The 18,931-nt window shown below is 27.3% G+C and overlaps 1 protein-coding gene across 21 annotated transcripts in view; it reads left to right on the forward strand.

Annotated features, from left to right (window-relative positions):
- LOC100202249 (ras and EF-hand domain-containing protein) overlaps positions 1-18,931 on the forward strand; it is a 58,233-nt gene that overhangs the window by 12,295 nt on the left and 27,007 nt on the right. For 9 of the 21 annotated variants that reach the window (XM_065808291.1, XM_065808288.1, XM_065808290.1 and 6 more), the window contains exons 2-3: positions 14,395-15,567; positions 16,572-16,715. In XM_065808291.1, the coding sequence (XP_065664363.1) occupies positions 14,420-15,567; positions 16,572-16,715 (1,292 nt within the window). In that variant the 5' untranslated portion in view covers positions 14,395-14,419. Of the gene's footprint in view, positions 1-13,316; positions 13,715-13,887; positions 14,267-14,394; positions 15,568-16,571; positions 16,716-18,931 lie in introns of those variants that run through there. The other 12 variants (XM_065808298.1, XM_065808297.1, XM_065808301.1 and 9 more) reach the window with 5 other exon arrangements.

The following is an 18,931-nucleotide window of genomic DNA, read 5'->3' on the forward strand; positions in this document are numbered from 1 at the left end:
TCAGCAACAAAAAAATTTTGTTTTAGGGTAGTTCCATATCAAATCAGCAAAAAAAAAAAAAAAATTTCACCCCATGTTTTAGATTTTGCTAATTTTTTTAATATGTTATAGGGTTTATAAAAATTATGAAAATCTGAAATTTGGAACCTCCAACCGTTTACAGTTCTTGAGATATTCAGGATTCAATTTTCTTATTTATGCTGGCTCAGCATTTTTTGCAAAATACTATTTTGTTATTAAATTTTATGAATCAAATGAGAGGTATGATCCTGAAATTTTGTACATATACAATCTTCCACATGGCAGATACAAATTTCAAATTGATCACCATAATTATACGTAAAGTAGATAATAAAGGCATATATTTTAGGGTATTTTGACAGTCAAAATGGTGATGCCTTGATAATTTTTCTTGAGGCATTGTTATAACATACAATATAGGTATCAAACATCACTATTAATAAAAATATCTGAATGCATTTTTCAACTTTTCTAAATGCAGCCTTTTAAGTAAAGCTTATATATATGCTGAGTCAGCATAAAATATATTGCTAACTTATTTATGACAAAGTTAGCTATATCTTAATTTTATGTTGTAAAAAGTTATTGGTAAAGTCTTTTTGAAATAATAAATTTATACTTTTTTTTTTTTGTACCTGGGAGGGCTCATGGTCTAAAGAGGAGGGGGCTATTAAGCATTTTACCAACCCCCCTTCCCTATATTTTTTTTTTTTTTTTTTTGTTAACAGCATAAAGACAAGTGACTAGGAGAATTGTGTAGCCAAATTGTGCCGATTACACATACTCACATAAAGTTGTATCTTAACTAAATTTGAAAAAATAACATACAAATATAAAAATAATAATGCATTAGAAATTTTTCGATAAATCTTTATTATTTTTTTCAATAATTTTTTTCTAACTCAGTTTCTGAAATTTTATATATGCAACCATTTGTTGTAGATGGCGGATCAATGGTACATAAGACATGATTTGATGGGAGCCAACATATCTTCCCGTGTGGGCCAAAAAAAACTTGGTCTTGGGCCATGTGGATGCATAAATTGAATTTTATAATCTCCTTCTCTTTTATCTTTTTTTGGTTATAATTCTAATCCACTAAAAATTGTCTTACTTGCAAGCTACATAATCCATATGGTTATAAATAACTTGCTGCACAACCAGCTCTTTTGGTATCTGCACAAGGTTAAATGTCTGAACATCAGTTTATTGACTCATCCTTTTAAAAGAAATTGTACATTTATTAATTGATATAAAATGGTGGAAGCATCTTGTTACTGGCAGGGTTCTTCCCATAGTAAACCTTGGTTGTAATGATGATCGAACTTCAATTATTTCTGTTTTATAAACCAAAATGAACTGAATGTTTTTTATATTAATTACACAAAATTCAAACATCTTATCTACATCTAAAATCTGTCTAGTCATTGTCCTTTTTAAACTGGCTTGTGCAGTTAATCTTTTTACTGTGCCCCCAATACCAGCACAAACAGATTTACCATGGCTTGTGGCAAAAAAAAGCCCATTCAGCATCAATATCAATGTCTTCTTTGTGATGGCAAAGATTGATGAAGTTCTTAAAGTTTTTATATTGTGCTGTACATCCATCAGTGAAGTATTTAATATTACTAATTTGTAGAATGTTTGCTTTAATGTAATTGATAATGAGCTGTTGTATTTTATATACAAAGTATACATCATGCTCAACATCATCAGGAAGAAAGCAAAATGACTTAGATATCAGTTTACCATTTGATTTATAGTATATAATAATTGGATGAAGTGTACATTTTGGTTTATTGCAGTGGTAACTTTGCACTTCATCCTGAACAATAAATTGAAAGTTCTCTGCAAAGTCACCCAATATTGTACACTCATTGTGATTTAAAGACTCTTTACAGTCTTTAAGGTACTTGGCCTGACTTTTAGCTATAAATGAATGAGATGTAAATTTATCTATTTTATTGCATATAAGGTCAATAACATCTTCAATATTGATTTTTGATTGATCAGTGTTGTTCTATCTGTACCTTGCCATTGGTTAATTTTTATTTCTGTATGATTGTTGTCAAATTTTACTGTTACGAGTTCTTTTAAAGCAGTAATACCAGGACATAGTAGACATTCATGTAACATGCACTCTAGATTATCCTGATTGCAAACAATCATTCCCATTAAATCTCTGTAGTCTTTGTCAATTTTAAGAGCATCGGTTAACAACTTAATATTCTGATGGTAGATACAGACACAAACACTGTGAGTGCCAGACGAGTTTGTGGTTACATATCATCTTGAGCGAAGGCTGCAAAACTTTGAAAATCCAACATTTAAATTAAAGTGTTCAGATTTAAATGTTACATGAAGTTCTTTAAAATTATTCAATATTAGTCTTGTATGTGTTGCCTGTACTCTATACTGCTAGAACCTTTTTTTTCAAGCATCATTTGTGTGTACTCATCACTTTGATAAAGCTATGAACTAGATCAATGCTTTCATGGGAAAGCAACTTTCCTTTTTTTGATGATGGTTTATACAAAATTCCATGTTTTTTTTAGCTTTTCTAGCCTCTCGTGTAAGGTAAATAGATACATTTAAAATTCTGCAGATTTTGGAAGTGACCATTATTCTGGTGTTAATGTTAATATCTGTATTTTTGTGGAGTATGATGTCACATTTAGTTAATCTTTTAATTCATTTAAAAGAGAGTTTAGATGGTCAATTTTATGGTTATCAACTGAAGAAGTTAGTGGTGTACAAGATGTTGTCAATCTAATCATATGATCAGTATTATAAACTTCATTTATTTTGTTTGTTGTTGCTTCAGTTGATTGATCAAATTTCTTTTGGCAGCTGGTAACTGTTGGTGTTTAAGCACTGATTTAAGCTTAATTGGTGACACACCTATAGATTTAAGACTTTCATTGAGAGATGAATGTTCCGACTCAACCCTGTTGTCGTTCATGTTCACACTCAACCCTGAAGTAGCATTGATCATTTGATTCTAATTTTTTATTTATACTCTGTACCCTTTTATAACAACTACTGCATAATTTCCACCTAGGTACAATAGAAATATCTTGGGTTTTAAGAGTTATTCCTATTGATAGCAATTTCTTCACATTTCCTATATATATAAAAAAAGAAACAATCATTTCTAAAAACTAATATCAGCTAAGCATCATTGTAAAGAACATATTAGTATATTTATTATTTTATAAATTGATTAAATTTTCAATTTACAAAAATATTTGAATTTTCTTCATAAAAAAGCATTTAGTTGTTTTACTTTTATTTTGTTTATTTAATTACTATTTAAATCATTTTAATCATCAAAATAATATCAAAATTACTTTTTACCTTTTGATTTTCATGTTTTTAAAAAAGATTACAGCATTTCTAAAATTTTTCTTTCAAATTCAATTCCAAAGTGTTCTCAATGATAATGGCAAACTGTTGTAAACAATTTTTCACAATCAAATAAACAAGTTCTCCATAATAACTTGTGTTTTTCATCATTTGAAAATGTTGATAGGTCTAAAAGACCTTGTCTTTTTGTTAAACTTTGCTTGTGACAGTCAAAATTACATTCTAATCCAATAGAACACTTTTCCATATTTTCCAACTTTTATTTTTGTTCAAAAATCTAGTTTTAAAATATTTTACAAAATAAATATTTTTTAGAAATACCATTAACATTATTTATTTTATGGTAAATTATTTATACATTTTATTATAATACCCATATAATTGGATTTGCCATATTATATGGCTTCCTCTTATACATGATTAAAAGGTAATTAATATTTATTTTATTTACAGATCATATAGTAATCATTAAAATTTATTAATTAGTTAAGTAAATATAAAAATTCTGCAAAGTAACAGGAAACTAATTTTTACAACTTGAAATCAGAAGCATTAATATAATAATGAAGAAATGAAAGGTTTTATTTATAAAAGAAAAAAAATGCCTTTTATAAATATAGCTTTTTACAAAAAATTTCTTTTATAAATGCATTTGGATAAAGCCCAGTAAAGTTTCTATACTTAAAAAATGTTGGTCTTTTACAAAAAAATTAGCTTCAATAAATAAAAATATTATTTCTAATTATTGCTCCATAAGGCCTCCAAAAAGCTTAAAAAAAATATTTTTAACAAAACAAAATTTTCAATTTTGGAAAATTATTTAATTGGGAAAGTATAATTAATTATTTTATTTGAGGAGGAGGGGGAGGGGGCAAGGGGGAGGGAAAGTGCTTATTTCGTTGACTTTATAATTTCCATGAGTAATTATTTTTCTTTTATTATTGAAGAATATATTACTTATTGTTTTGTTCATGAGGTTTTATTCCAAGTTTTAGGTGATCAGAACAAAAGATATTTTTGTTGAAAAAAAAATTTCAAAATAAACTGAGCAGTTGTTCTGAATCACAAATTAGTGTTTATTTACCTAGATTGGTAGATGGTATAGTCAATCATCCCCTTGATAAAATTTCAATATATTGTTTATCTGGAGAATCATATTTATCTACTCCAATCATTAGTTTATGACAGCATTTACCAAATCTTTTTGAAATTTTTGCAATATAACCTGCAATATGAATGGCAACTTCTCTATCTCTGCTACCTTCTGACAATTACACATTATTCAAAGAAGTGCACTGAGGTTTGTCCAAAAGTTCATTTAAAATATTTTTTTGATCATTAGTCTTTTTGACATCACTATTGCAGATATCAATGCCTACTTTAACTAAACTTTTGAATTTAATAACACGCTCTGAGCACAAAACATCTTTTAAGCTCACTCAAAATCTGCCACCACTCATCTGTCGGTACTGTCCAATTCTTCTCTCTACTGGGTCACGTTGAAATCTTGTAGTCATGACAAATTTATAACCATCATTTAAAAGATCTTTAATTAAAGAGGCATGACAATTAAGTGTTTGTTTAAATGCTGCACTAGTTTGAGCAGATGTAACAAATTTTTGACAGTTCAAAATTTTTTGTTTTTCCCAATGATTGATCCATAATGCCATTGCTCGTAAAAATTCAGGTTTTTTATCTTTCAAGATAGCAGCATTTCATAAAAATTTATTTGAAAAAAACTGGTTTTGTTTAAAAAGCTAACAGCATCCTCACTTAAAGAAAGTACTATTTCAAACCAGCCATTGTACTTTCATTAAACAAGTCAAGAGCAACTTGAACATTTTGTTTAAGCATTCCTGGATATAGCACTTTATTTTTTAGTTTCGCAGTGTTATGTAAATCTGCATTTAAAGCAACATCTTTTACATGGAGATCATGAAACAGTTTCCTAGATACTTCTCCATCTTTAACTGTAACATCATCTTTAAACCCAATAAACTCAAATGGGGGAAACAGAAACCTTTTTTGATATAGTAGGTTGTTTCTTACATTTTTTATTAATTGTATAGCATCATTTAATAAATACACTTTTCTGCAGTTATATAAAATTGAAAAGCTATTAAAGCCATTCTTATATTCTGATAACAATTTATTAAAACTAGAAATATTACTTGCATGATTGTCGCACACAATAGTTCACACAACAAACCCACTATTAAGCAAAAGATTCAAAGTTTCAATAATCTCATTTATTAAACAATTGCTATCAATTTTGACAACTGGAATTGCTTTTATAATGTATGGGATAGTTTTCTTAAAACTGTTTGTCATAAAACAAACAACACTTTTGTAGAGTTCGCCAATATTGTTTACACCTATTATAGTTCCACCAAAGTATTCTGCACATTTCTGTAAATACATTTCATCAAATATTATGCAGACATCTTGTGATATTTTGCCATTTTCATTTTCAACAATTTTGCAGCTTTCAGTGCATTAATATTACCAGAACAAATTTTATTTAATAAAGAAAGTGATGGTAATGAAAATTCTTCCAATAGAACTTTGTAGGATTGCAAAGATGTATAGTGCAATAATAATGCATATCGAATTACATTAACAGAGTACATTGGTTTTTTCTGATACTTTATTTTTTCAAGTTCTTCCAAAACTGACTTCTGCTTGACTTCTTAAATAGGCAGGAAAGTTTTCCAACATACATTTACGAGTTAATATACAATTATGACCACTACGAAACCAATGGTAATGGTATTAAACAACCCTTATAAAATTGTTTTACATGTAAACTCTTGCCAACTTTTATACACAACTTCTGGTAAAGAAAGCTCTTAAAACAATATTTTGTATAATACAATATGATCATTACGTTTAAGCATTTGATAACCACTTGGGCACCAAATATCAACAAAACAATTTAAATTTTTTATTAAATCATTTTTTTTAAATTCGCTGCTTTGATCTTATTGTTGGTATAGATGATTTTGATATAACACCTGGATGTATAGATGGAATTGGTTTTAACTTCTTTATTATACAAAATCTTTTTTCTCATTCTCCATGTTTTAAATATTTTTCCTGAAAATGTTTTGCACAAATAACTTATGACTAAGTTAGTATCAAGTTTAGTCTATTTACAAATTTTATCTGTTTCATTTGTAATTCTTTATTTCCAGGAAATGAAAAAACTGGTACCAAATGTCTAGAGAAGTTTGAATAACAGCTAACAACACAACATTTGTTAACCATTTGTTTTCAATAATGCAAGTGTGCTGATTCTTCTTCTTATTTTCCTTGTTGAGTTTTATTATGTGTAAACTGAAACTAACCTGTTTGTATATTCTTTTACAGAAATCATGAAAACTATACAAACAGAAGATAAATTATATGTCCTCATTAACTGTTTATCTCCTTCGGTGTTTGACTGTATTGCTGACATTAAATCATTTGATGACACTATAGAAATTTGGAAAACTTATTTGTAAAACTTAAAAATGAATTATTTTCCAGACATCAGTTAGCTTCATGTAAACAATCATCTAGAGAATCTATTGATGAGTTTTTGCAGGCCTTACGTACTCTCAGTAAAGATTGTAACTTTAAACAGATTCTGCTTCAGAACATTGTGAAGAATACATTCATGATTCAGTTACAAGTGGTCTAAGCTCTCATCATATTTGCCAACTACTACTAGAAAACTCTACTCTTAAACTTACTGAGGCCCATAATCAAGCTCGTTCATTTGAAAATGCTCTGAGATATTACGAAATGTATTCACACACAGAGTATAGTAATGTTGCTACAATTAATAAACATTCTGAATGTACTACTGAGCTTGCTACGGTCTCTACTAAGCCTAGTGGACTTTGTTATTTCTGTGGAAGTAAAAGCCACCCTCAACAATCATATCCTGCCAGAGACGCAGAATGTAACATTTGTGGTAAGAAAACACATTTCAAGAAGGTATGCAAATCATTAAAGAATTTTGTCATATCTGCTGCTGCTAACTTCCATGCACCAAGTTTAGCTTTGATTACTTGCTCTTCTATCAACTCACTCAATTCTATTGTTTGTATCTTTATTGCTAGGACCAAGGTAAGAGTCTTTCTTGATACTGGAAGCTCTGACACATTTATAAGCAAATCATTATGTGACTCTTTAAAACTTAACATACTCCCTTCTAATAAAAGAGTCTTTCTGGATGATCCTTCCTTATCTTGTCAAGTTACAGGTAGAGTTTTAAATAACTTTACTTTATTTGGATTGGAGTTCTCTAATACATACTTTTTGTTTATACCCAATTCTTGCGAACAAATCATACTTGGTAGAGATTTCCTACAGTTCTACAAAAGTCTTTATATCAATTATGGTGGTGAATAAAATTCTTTAAAAACCTGTTCTCTAACAAGTGTTACAATAAAAGCCAGCACTCTTTTCCCTTTTCTATCTCCAGAATGTAGACCAATTGCTTCACTTTCTAGATGATATAACTCAGAGGACAAAGCATTCATTGAACAAATACCAAAAAAACTTTTGGAACTAGATTTAATTGAACCCAGTAACTCTCCTTGGCGATCACAAATAGCTATTACTAGGAATGAGAGTCATAAGAAATGCATGGTCATTGATTACTCACAAACAATAAATCACTTTACACTACTTGATGCTTATTCTTTACATAGCATCAATGAGTTAACTCTATTGCAAAATGTTCATCATTTAGCACATTTAGTTTAAAAAGTGCTTATCACCAAATACCTCCCCTAGAAAGTGACAAGTATTATTCTGACTTTGAGTTCGATGGACATCTTTTTTAATATAAAAGAATTCCTTTTAGCATCATTAATGCTTTCTCACAAATTCAAAGAATTATGGATACGTTTATTCAAGAAAACAAATTAGAAGACACCTTTGTATATCTAGATAACTTTGCTTGTATGTGGTACTTGTAAAAAAAAACATGATTTCCATTTAGAGAAATTTCTTGAAGCCATTAATTGAAATGCCTGCTCCCATTGATAGTGCTTCTCTTCGACGAGTTCTTTGTATGTTCTTATACTATTCCTAATATATCAAACATTTTTCTCTAGATTTTGTTGATCTATTACTATAAATGGACCCTCTCTTAGGGAATCACATAAATTTATTTGTCACCCTGGAATTACCAGAATTTATCATTTTATAAAATCAAAGAATCTGCCTTTTTTTATGATGTAAAAAAAAAACATTTCTCCTCCACCCAAAGTCTGTTGTAGAGAATAAAAAATCCTCTCTTGCACCCGTTTTATGGCCTAAACATATATTTGTTATCCCTTAAAACTTCTGTATCTTATTGACTCAATGCTTGAACCATATATAGAAGATTTTGGATTTTTGATTTAGGCCCAAAGTGGCTTAAATACCAGACCATGAATTCACTCTACGACAAGCCTATATTTTGTAAAAAGCAAAAACTTAATTTATTTAAAAATAATTGAAAAGAAATAAACAAAAAGTTACGATAAAAAATTCTATGGAGCTGGTAATCTGAAATTTTTATTAACTTTGGTAAAAATTTTAAAATTTAGACTTGCTATCGAAAATTTGTTAAAAACAAATAAAAAAACCAATTAAAATATTGATACAAGTTTGTTCTGCAGCAACTAAATTTAAAAAAAGTATGTAACTCTATGATAACTCTTCGTCCCCAAGCAAACACATTTCTTTTTTGGCATTAATGATACAAAATGTTGCTCACAATGTGTTTGCATGTGATTGTAAACTTTTACATATTATATTTTTCTGCTCCACTGATGAAAAAATTTTTAAGCACATCATAATCAGTAGCATAGTCAGTAGCGTAGACAGGATTTTTTGATGTTTCAGAGATGAAACTTTCAGCCGTTGTTTAAACTGCTAATTCAAGTATGTTCATACTTATGTCAAATGAGAATGTTTTGCAAAAGGTTACAGTGATTGGAGCCTGGAAAAAGTTTATCAGTTGATTTAAGCATAAACATAAGTTTTGAGTTTACACAATAATTAAAAGTTTCATATTTGTAATATTAAAAAACCTACTGATTATAATACTTCATGAAAATAAAATAAATAAAAAACAAAACAATGGAGAAACTTTCCGTAATATCTGGAATGATACTTCTATTAACTGTAATACACTTTGCAGTATAGCTTGTGTGTGTGTGTGTGTGTGTGTGTGTGTGTGTGTGTGTGTGTGTGTGTGTGTGTGTGTGTGTGTGTGTGTGTGTATATATATATATATATATATATATATATATATATATATATATATATATATATATATATTAGGGTTGAGCTTTTACCAAAAATTTACCAGTAAATCGGTAAAATTGTTTTACCAATTTACCGGTAAAATGATGTCGGTAAATTTTGGCAAATATTGTTTTTTTAATAACGTTGAAGGATGCTTGAAAATGTTTTAGAATGCTTGAAATGGCTCAACCAATAAATTAAAAATTTAATTTTCATTTTCCTGTCAACAAAGCTGTTGTTTGTTATGCTTGAAAAGTGATTTTGTTGGTTTAGTTTTGTCTAAACACTTTAAGAAAAACGTTTTTACTTTCTTGTGACTTATTTATCAATCAATGTATTTTGGATAACGATATTACATCCACGGTCATTTACAAATAGTTATAAAACTAATATTAAGTAAATATCTATATGTTGATATAAAAAAATATTTTTTAACACAAATAATAATAAAAATGATGAACAATGAATTAATAATAATGATAACACTATTATCATAAAAAATAATATATTGAGTATAATATTTATAAATTTACACTAAATAAAACCAATTAACTAAAATAAACAGAAAGAATTAAATAGTTTTAAATACTTAACATATATAAAAAGTAAAATAAAGAATAAGTACATCCGAGGAGATTTTTTAGATACAAAAAATTATAATAAAAAACAACAAAAAAAACAAACAAACAAAAAAATAAAGAAAAACTAGACTGAATATAAAAAATGAAAATAATAATAATACTAAGAACTATAATCAATACTACTAGAATACAATAAAAATCCAAAAAACTTAAAATAAACACGTCACACTCTAATATAAAATAATTAAAATCTCCAACTAACAAATAAAAATAGATTAGGTGGGTAAAAATGTATAGGAAAAGTCAACAAACGAGAAAATCAGGAACATTAAAACATAATAGAAACACACACACACACACAAAACAAAACATATATCATAATATTCAATCAGAAAAGTATTAAAGGACATTTCTCCACATTTGATTTGCAGTGATGATGAAGAAGACATTTTACCCGACATTGTTGCTGCTCTTGAACCAGTCAAATTAGCAGCAGAAGCACTTTGCCGACAAAATGCAACTCTTCTTACTGCTGAAGGAATTTTCAAGTTTTTTGTGAACAGGCTGAAACAACAAGATTCACCTCTTTGCATTGCAATAAAGAGTGCAATTTTTAGATGTTTTGAAGAAAACTCAGAAACTCTTGACGAAAACCCACTTTCTCTTGAAAAGGAACTCGAGGAAGCAATTCAACATTTGGCCAAAAAACAGCGACAAAATTCAAACGACGAGTTCAAGGCCATTTCAAAACAAATGTTGGTCTATGAAGCGACCGGAAAGAGAACTGCAAACCTTGAACTTTTGTTCAATGCACTAGAAACCATCCCACCAACAAGTGTCGAATCTGAGCGAGCCTTTTCTGCGGCTGGATTATTTGTGACAAAAATTTGATCCAGAATGAGTGACGACTTACTTGATACACTTTGTTTTCTCAAAGCTCATTTTTTATCCAAAAATAAATTTCAAAACTAACATTAATGTGTTTTATTTACTTATTACTGCATTTTATGGTCTTCTGTTTATGCCTTTTTATTTTTTACCGATTTTACCAATTTTACCGGTAAATTTTGATTTTTTTTATATATCAGGGGCTATTTTAGACCCTTTTCGACAGGGTTGAATGTATTTGGGTGCTGCCCAAATTCAGAAATTGAGGGCTTTTTTTGTTTTTTGTGGTAAAATATGACAAATATTATTTTTTTTTTGCAAAAAAAAGCCTATATACGGCAATGGTTCCACCCAATTTCCTTAAGACAGCTGACAGCATAACACCACCCAACTTACTTTCCTAGAATATATATATATATATATATATATATATATATATATATATATATATATATATATATATATATTTATATATATATATATATATATATGTATATGTATATATATATATATATATATATATATATATATATATATATATATATATATATATATATATATATATATATATATATATATATATATATATATATATATATATGTATATATGTATAAATATCCTAGAGTTTTTGTCGATACTATGTTTAAGTTCATTCAGGTTATAAGAGTCAATTGCAGTTTGCGGTTGTAAATTCCATCGGTTGACTACTCTGTTAGGAAAGAAATTAGGCCTAGTAAGAACTCTTTGATAAGACATTGAGAGTATCCTTTAGGTATTTGGACAGATGGATTACCGATTTGTGGGTCAAGCCAATAAACATATATTGATAAATTTAAAGTTGTAGATTAAATCACCTCAAATGCGTCTTTCATTTAGTGAGGTGAAGAAATGTAATCTGGCTATATATATATATATATATATATATATATATATATATATATATATATATATATATATATATATATATATATATATATATATATATATATATATATATATATATATATATATATATATATATATATATATATATATATATATATATATATATATATATGTAAATTGTTGCATTTGAGAGTACAGAAGGTAAAAAATGATTCTTTTGACTACAAATATGTTACTTATAATTTCTTTTGACTTTCATCCAACATTTCCATGTTGTCATAAAGTTAAAACCATTAATTTAATTGGAATTTAATCACTTTTAAAAAAATGGTAATTTAATTGACCAGAATGTTTTTAAAAATATTCTGAATTTTTTTAATAATATAGACAATGTTTTTATTTTCATTTTTTTTTAATAAAATGTTGTTATTTTTATTTTTTTTACTGTAAATTATGCGCAGAGTATTGCTACTTTGACTATATTATAGCCTGCTGCTGCAAGGAAGTGCTGCTACATCAACTATCTTATAGCCTGTTGCAACAAGAGAGTGCTGCTACATCGACTATTTTATAGCCTGACTCGCAAGGAAGTGCTGCTACATCAACTGAGGGTTTGGTTGGGGCAGGCCATCTATCAAATAATAATTAAAAAAAATTCCGGTCTTGAGTTTTAATTATCTTTTTTGTGTCAACAAAATATGGAAAAACTTTCTGACAACCAGTTAGGAGTTATATATATATATTAGGGTCATGACTTTTTTTCAACCCCATGCTCCTGTACTGTAGTTTGATGAACTTTTACCTAAAAAGCACAAAATGAACTTTTATTTGCATATCTTTTGAAAAAAGTTCACCCTGCCATTGAAAAACAAATTTTTAACTACGCAATTTTATAAAAATATACTAATTTTAATAAGTATATATTTTTTTTAAATATAAAATCTTTGAGACAGTTTTTAAGATGCACATACATTGACTGAAAAATATATACTTATTAAAATATTTAACTGAATTTAAATAAATTTCACTGATGACAACAATAAAAACCGTTTGCATAGTTAAAAATCAATTTTTCAATGGCAGGGTAAACTTTTTTCAAAAGATATGCAAATAATAGTTCATTTCGTGCTTTTTAGGTAAAAGTTTATCAAACTACAGTACAGGAGTATGGGGTTGAAAAAAAGCCATAACCCTAATATATATATATATATATATATATATATATATATATATATATATATATATATATATATATATATATATATATATATATATATATATATATATATATATATATATATATATATAATACACACACACATTACAAAAGAGTGCTTATTGTTCTTAAAAGAACAGAGCAATAATAAATTATTAGAATATTGCTTATAGAATTTTTTTACTTTCCACAACATTTCACCAATAATGACTCATTATCAACTAATTATCTAGGTTAATTACTCATTATGAACTAATTATCTAGGTTAATACCTGGAATCAATTTAATTGCTGCTATTAATACTTTAATGTATAATTTTTTCTAGTTCACACATTTTTGTTGTAATATGGTGGTTGATGGTACTGGTAGCATTCTTACAATTTTTTATTGTTATCAAACATTTTTTAAGGGTGCATCAAGCCTGCATATTACATACTATTTGCCTTAATTACCTGAAAAAATTTTTAGGTAAAATAGAAGTTGTTTTTAATGTGTTTTAAAATAAGTTTTTATTTTATTTTCATTACATCTAGGCATCCCTTAAATTCTTTTTGTTTTCCTTTAGGTACTTTAGGTGCTATGATTTGATTAAAACTTGCTATGATTTGATTAAAACTTATAACTCATATTTATTTTTCATTAGATTTTTCTATAGGTATAATAATAGGTACAATATTAAATGGTCTTTGTAATGGCCTTTGAAATGGCTTTTGTAATGGTCTTTGGGCTATTGTTTTAGTTAATCCTTTATTTGTTTCTGGAATATGCCTGGACAAACATGACTGCAACACAGAGAAACAGGTTAAGTGTTGTACTACTAAAAATGTGGTGAAAATCAAACTCAGAACTTCTTGCTTATAAAGCAAATACTTTACAACTATACCACTGTTGCATTATAAATGTTAGAGATACAGAGGGGGGAAGAAATATGAAAACAATTAATTTACATCTACTAGAAACTTCTTAGAATTCCATAGTTTTCAGTTTTTTCTACTTTTTATTAGTTTTGTAAATATTAAGGTAAAAATTTATGATTAACCAATGGACTTTTTTATTGCGGAATTGTTGATTAAAAAAAAGTTTTTAAATTTTTTAAAAAAAATTGTTGCATTTAAAAATTTATACTTTGTCATAACTTTTTTTTTTAGTTCGTAAACAACAAAGTAAAGGAAGATGTCTATTCACTCCTTTGAAGAAGAGGAACAAGAAGAACAAGAAGGTTTTTTAAATGATTATTTTGACAATAACGCTAATAACAATACATCAAGAAAATTTGAACATCGCATGTTTTCTTGTGCTTCATGTATATTATTTGATTCAAAAAACCCTATTATAGTGACTGAGACAGACGGATTTCCCATTCGCAGAGTGGCTTCTTGTTCAGTATGTTGTTGGGATTTTGATGATAACGTTTTGTGTGTTCCTGATATTCAAAGAAGTTTGTCATCAGACTCAAGAGCAACATCATCTTCTTCAGAAGATTCTTTTATAACATCAAATACATCCAAACTTAAGAATGTTGAATGTAACTCTCTTAAATCTGACTTTAAGAGTTTTGAAAAAAAAGTTAAAGAAAATGATACTTTAAAAACTAAATCAAGTAGTGACATTTCAGACTTAACTGGCAGTTTTTCTCTGCCATCATTAAGACGGACAGATTCTTATAACAGTGCTATTAATGTTACAGAAAATGATTCATTAAAAAATGATTTTAAAAATGACTTTAGGAAAAAAGAAATTCGTATAAATTCTTCTCACCGTAAAAGTAAGCACAAAAGAAGCTTCATTGAAAAAGCTTTTAGGCGAAGTAAAACTCGTACTCCACCTGATGGAATTGAAGTGTCTTGCGTAGTCGTAGATGATCACTTAAAATCCAATAATTTTGTTTCCAGTGAAAATTGCAAAATATCTGATTGTGAAATACGTCAGCCAACCATTAGCATTAATGCAACTAAAGAACTTGATGAAATATTTGGAAAAATTACAAAAGTTTCTGAATTAAAAGCAAAGGAAGAAGAAGAAAATGACTATTTCAGCTGTTCAGATCAAGAAAATTCTGATAACGAAAAAAAAAGTAAACAGGTTAGTTTATTAAAGCGACTTTCTCCTAATAGATCAGTTAAAAAGTTACCAAGATCGCGTAGTCTAAACAATCTGTCAAAAAATTGTTTACCTTCTAGTGGATTTATAAGAACACAGTCATCTATGGACTTATCCACAGTTATGGATTATGACTTTATGTATGATGGTTTAGAAGCTAAAGAAAGTGAAAACTGGAATTCATTTTTAAAGAAGATCAGTGATATTTCTTTATTTGAAAAGTAAGTCAGAGTTATTTATATACAAGTGAATATTTATGTTTCTTTTTTTTAATTTTCAAATTGTTTATTTCTTATACTCAGGGGGAGTGGTTTTGAGTGCATTAGTACTACTACTACTGCTACTACTACTACTACTACTACTACTACTACTACTACTACTACTACTACTACTACTACTACTGCTACTACTACTACTACTACTACTACTACTACTACTACTACTACTACTACTACTACTATAACACATTACACAGGGAATTATAAAGGCTATCACTGCACATGAGAGGGCATTATGAGTATTACCATTATTTATAGATAAATTTTTTAAACTGATTTTGTTTAAGCTTTTGACTTATATCATTTTGTAGTCATGTTCAGGCCGCACGAAACATTGAATTTTGTAATCATGTTCATGCAACACGAAATATTGAATTTTTATCAACTTTTAGACTTAATTACAGCCACAAAAAAAAAATTCATGCATTTAATAATCAGTTTAATATTTTTATCAGTTGTGAAATTATCTATCAATCATCTACAGTTGTGAAAATATCTACCAAATATCCATCAATTGTGAAAATATCTATCAATTATCTAGCAATTGTGAAAATGTTCACATTATGAATAATAAGTACATCAAAGTTTTACTTTTCAGTTGTCCATAAAGCCTTATCAAATTGTTCAGCAGCTATTGTTAATAATTTATTGTTAAACTATTGTTATTTTTAAAACTTAACATGATCATGAATCTGTCAGCTTTTTAGAATATGGTTACATCACCAAAGGTTCTTACAAAGCTAGCATCATTATTTTTCATAATATGTATGTTTTAAGGGTTGTAGACAAATGTCTAAAATAATATTCTAAATATTTTTAAAAAATGAAATGGTTAAAAAAAAAGTATATTTAATTTTTTGAATAGGGGTTTTTTTTACAACAATATTTCAAAATAATTTAAAAGAAAAAAAAAAAAAGTATATGTATTCTTTAATTATATTTGATAGGAACATTTCTCTTCGACATTTATGGCAAAAACTAGTTTCCCATCAAGACTTGACTTCACTATTTGAAGATTCTCTCAGATGTATAGTAGAAGATATGGAAAAGGTGCATAAAAAATACGAAGGATTAGAAACACTTTTTGCAACGTAAGTTATTCTAATAAATGAAATTTAATGATGTAAAAATATTGTATATTCTGTATTATATTTTGGACAAAAAAAGTTTTGCTTGAATAGATTTGGTTTCCTTTTTTTTTTAAAATGAATTCAAACTTTTTTTATCCAAGATAATTCGACTAGTATTGATAAATCCAAATTTATTTTAACAAGTAAAAATTGAATTTTTAATCTACTGCAAAAATCAACTTTTTGACATGTTTTTTTGAATTCCCAAATTTATTGAAACAAATCACCTTCACTCCTTTATTTGTTTCTTGTTTGTTGATGAATCTTATTTTATTATAGTTATTACACTGAATTTTACGTTATTCAAGAAAATTATGTTGGTGTAAAATTTCATAAAAGGGATCTCAAACTTCCAAGACATGTTGTGTTTATATTAAAGAGAATGATAAAAATGTTTGGGCGAATATTAAAGGGCGTTCATATTAAAGAGAATGATAAAAATGTTTGGGCGAAATTTTTTGTAAATTAAAACAAAATTATAAATGCATACCAAGAAAAACTTTTTTATTTTAGTCGAAGCTTGGCCAAAAAGTCAGCATAATAATACGCCATAATCTACAGACTTGATAATTTATTCAAGTGTGTTTTATTCCTAAAAGTTTTAGTACATGGCGTCATTGATTTTGTTTGTTTACATAATCAATCTTTTACACCAACAAAAAAAATCAATCACATCATGTACTGAAAATCTTAGAAAAAAAAGCGCTTGAATAAATTATAAAGTCTGTAGATTGTGACGTATATTATGCCAATTTTTTGGCCTACAACAAAATGGAGAAGGTAAGCTTGGACTAAAATAAAAAAGTTAGTTTTTCTTGGTATTCATTTATTCTTCTGTTTTAATCAAATAAATTTAGCCCAAACATTTTTTTATTATTCTCTAATATGAACACAACATGTCTCTGAGGTTTGGGGTCCCTTTAACTGTAAAGATATCAAATAATTTATTTTTTTAATTAAAAAAAAAACAACCAAAAGCAGGACATATTCCATCAATTTTTGGTAGTTATGCAGAATATTAAATCACTTAATAAAATATCAAATACAATTTCAATTCTAAATTAATTATAACTAGCAGTAAGCAACCCATAATACAGGTTAGGAATAAATTAATAACAATTTAACTTGATATATTATCTAAAAAATATAATACAAATTCATCTATATATAGGGTTGCCATTGTCCCGGTTTTTTCACTGAAGAACGCTATAAAGGTTTCAATTAGTTTTAATTAGCACTGTGCTTTCCTCTGTAAACATCGGGACAATGGCAACCTTATCTATATAATATAATCTTTTTGGCTTTTCTTGGTTTTATTGGTCTTGGTATTTTGGTAAAGACTACGTAATTAAGATATTAGGTTCTTTTTAATAACAGAAAGCACCAAAGAAGGAAAGCCAAGTACAACTTAACAATCTCAAAAAAAAAAGATCATCTTAAACTACAAAAGCATTATTTTACATAATTGTTGTGTTTTAGAATAAGTAAGTATAAATAAAGAGGAGCATTATTTTACATATTTATTATTGTGTTCATGAATTAGTGACTCGTAAAACATTTCTTAAACATGGTCATTATCAATTATGGTACCAAAAAATGCATAAGATCTTAGTATTAACAGAGTGTTCCAATAAAGCTCTCCTTTACTAATAAACTTTTTTTAAGCAGAGAGGAAACAAACTGTGTTTCAAAGGCTACGTGTTAATAAAAAAGTTACAATAAATTATTATATTCATAACTTAAGTTATTTTTTTAATGACAATGATAAAAAATATATATATTAGCACAAAATAGCTATAGCGCAATAAACCATTAAAAAAAGCTTTTTAATATTACCATTAAACACAATTATTTTTACCTCAATAGTTTAGAATTCCAATTTCTTCATAATTGTGAATAATGATTAACACAGTAAATTTCATATATAAATTTACCAAATTAAAACCATGTTTAAACAGTAAGCAAACTAATAAAGCAATGACAACGACAACAACAACAAAAAAAAGAATACAATTATGTTCAAGTTTCGAAGAATATATGTAAAATCGTTTCATTTTAGGATAATTATACTCAGTTATGAGAAAATATAATAAAATTTGGTTTTTAAAAAAATGTAATGACTAATATTAAAACAAAAATATAAAAGAAGTTATTATAATTATCTTCAACTTATCAGC

This window comes from Hydra vulgaris, chromosome 10, assembly GCF_038396675.1.
Source record: "Hydra vulgaris chromosome 10, alternate assembly HydraT2T_AEP".
NCBI classification, from domain to species: domain Eukaryota; kingdom Metazoa; phylum Cnidaria; class Hydrozoa; order Anthoathecata; family Hydridae; genus Hydra; species Hydra vulgaris.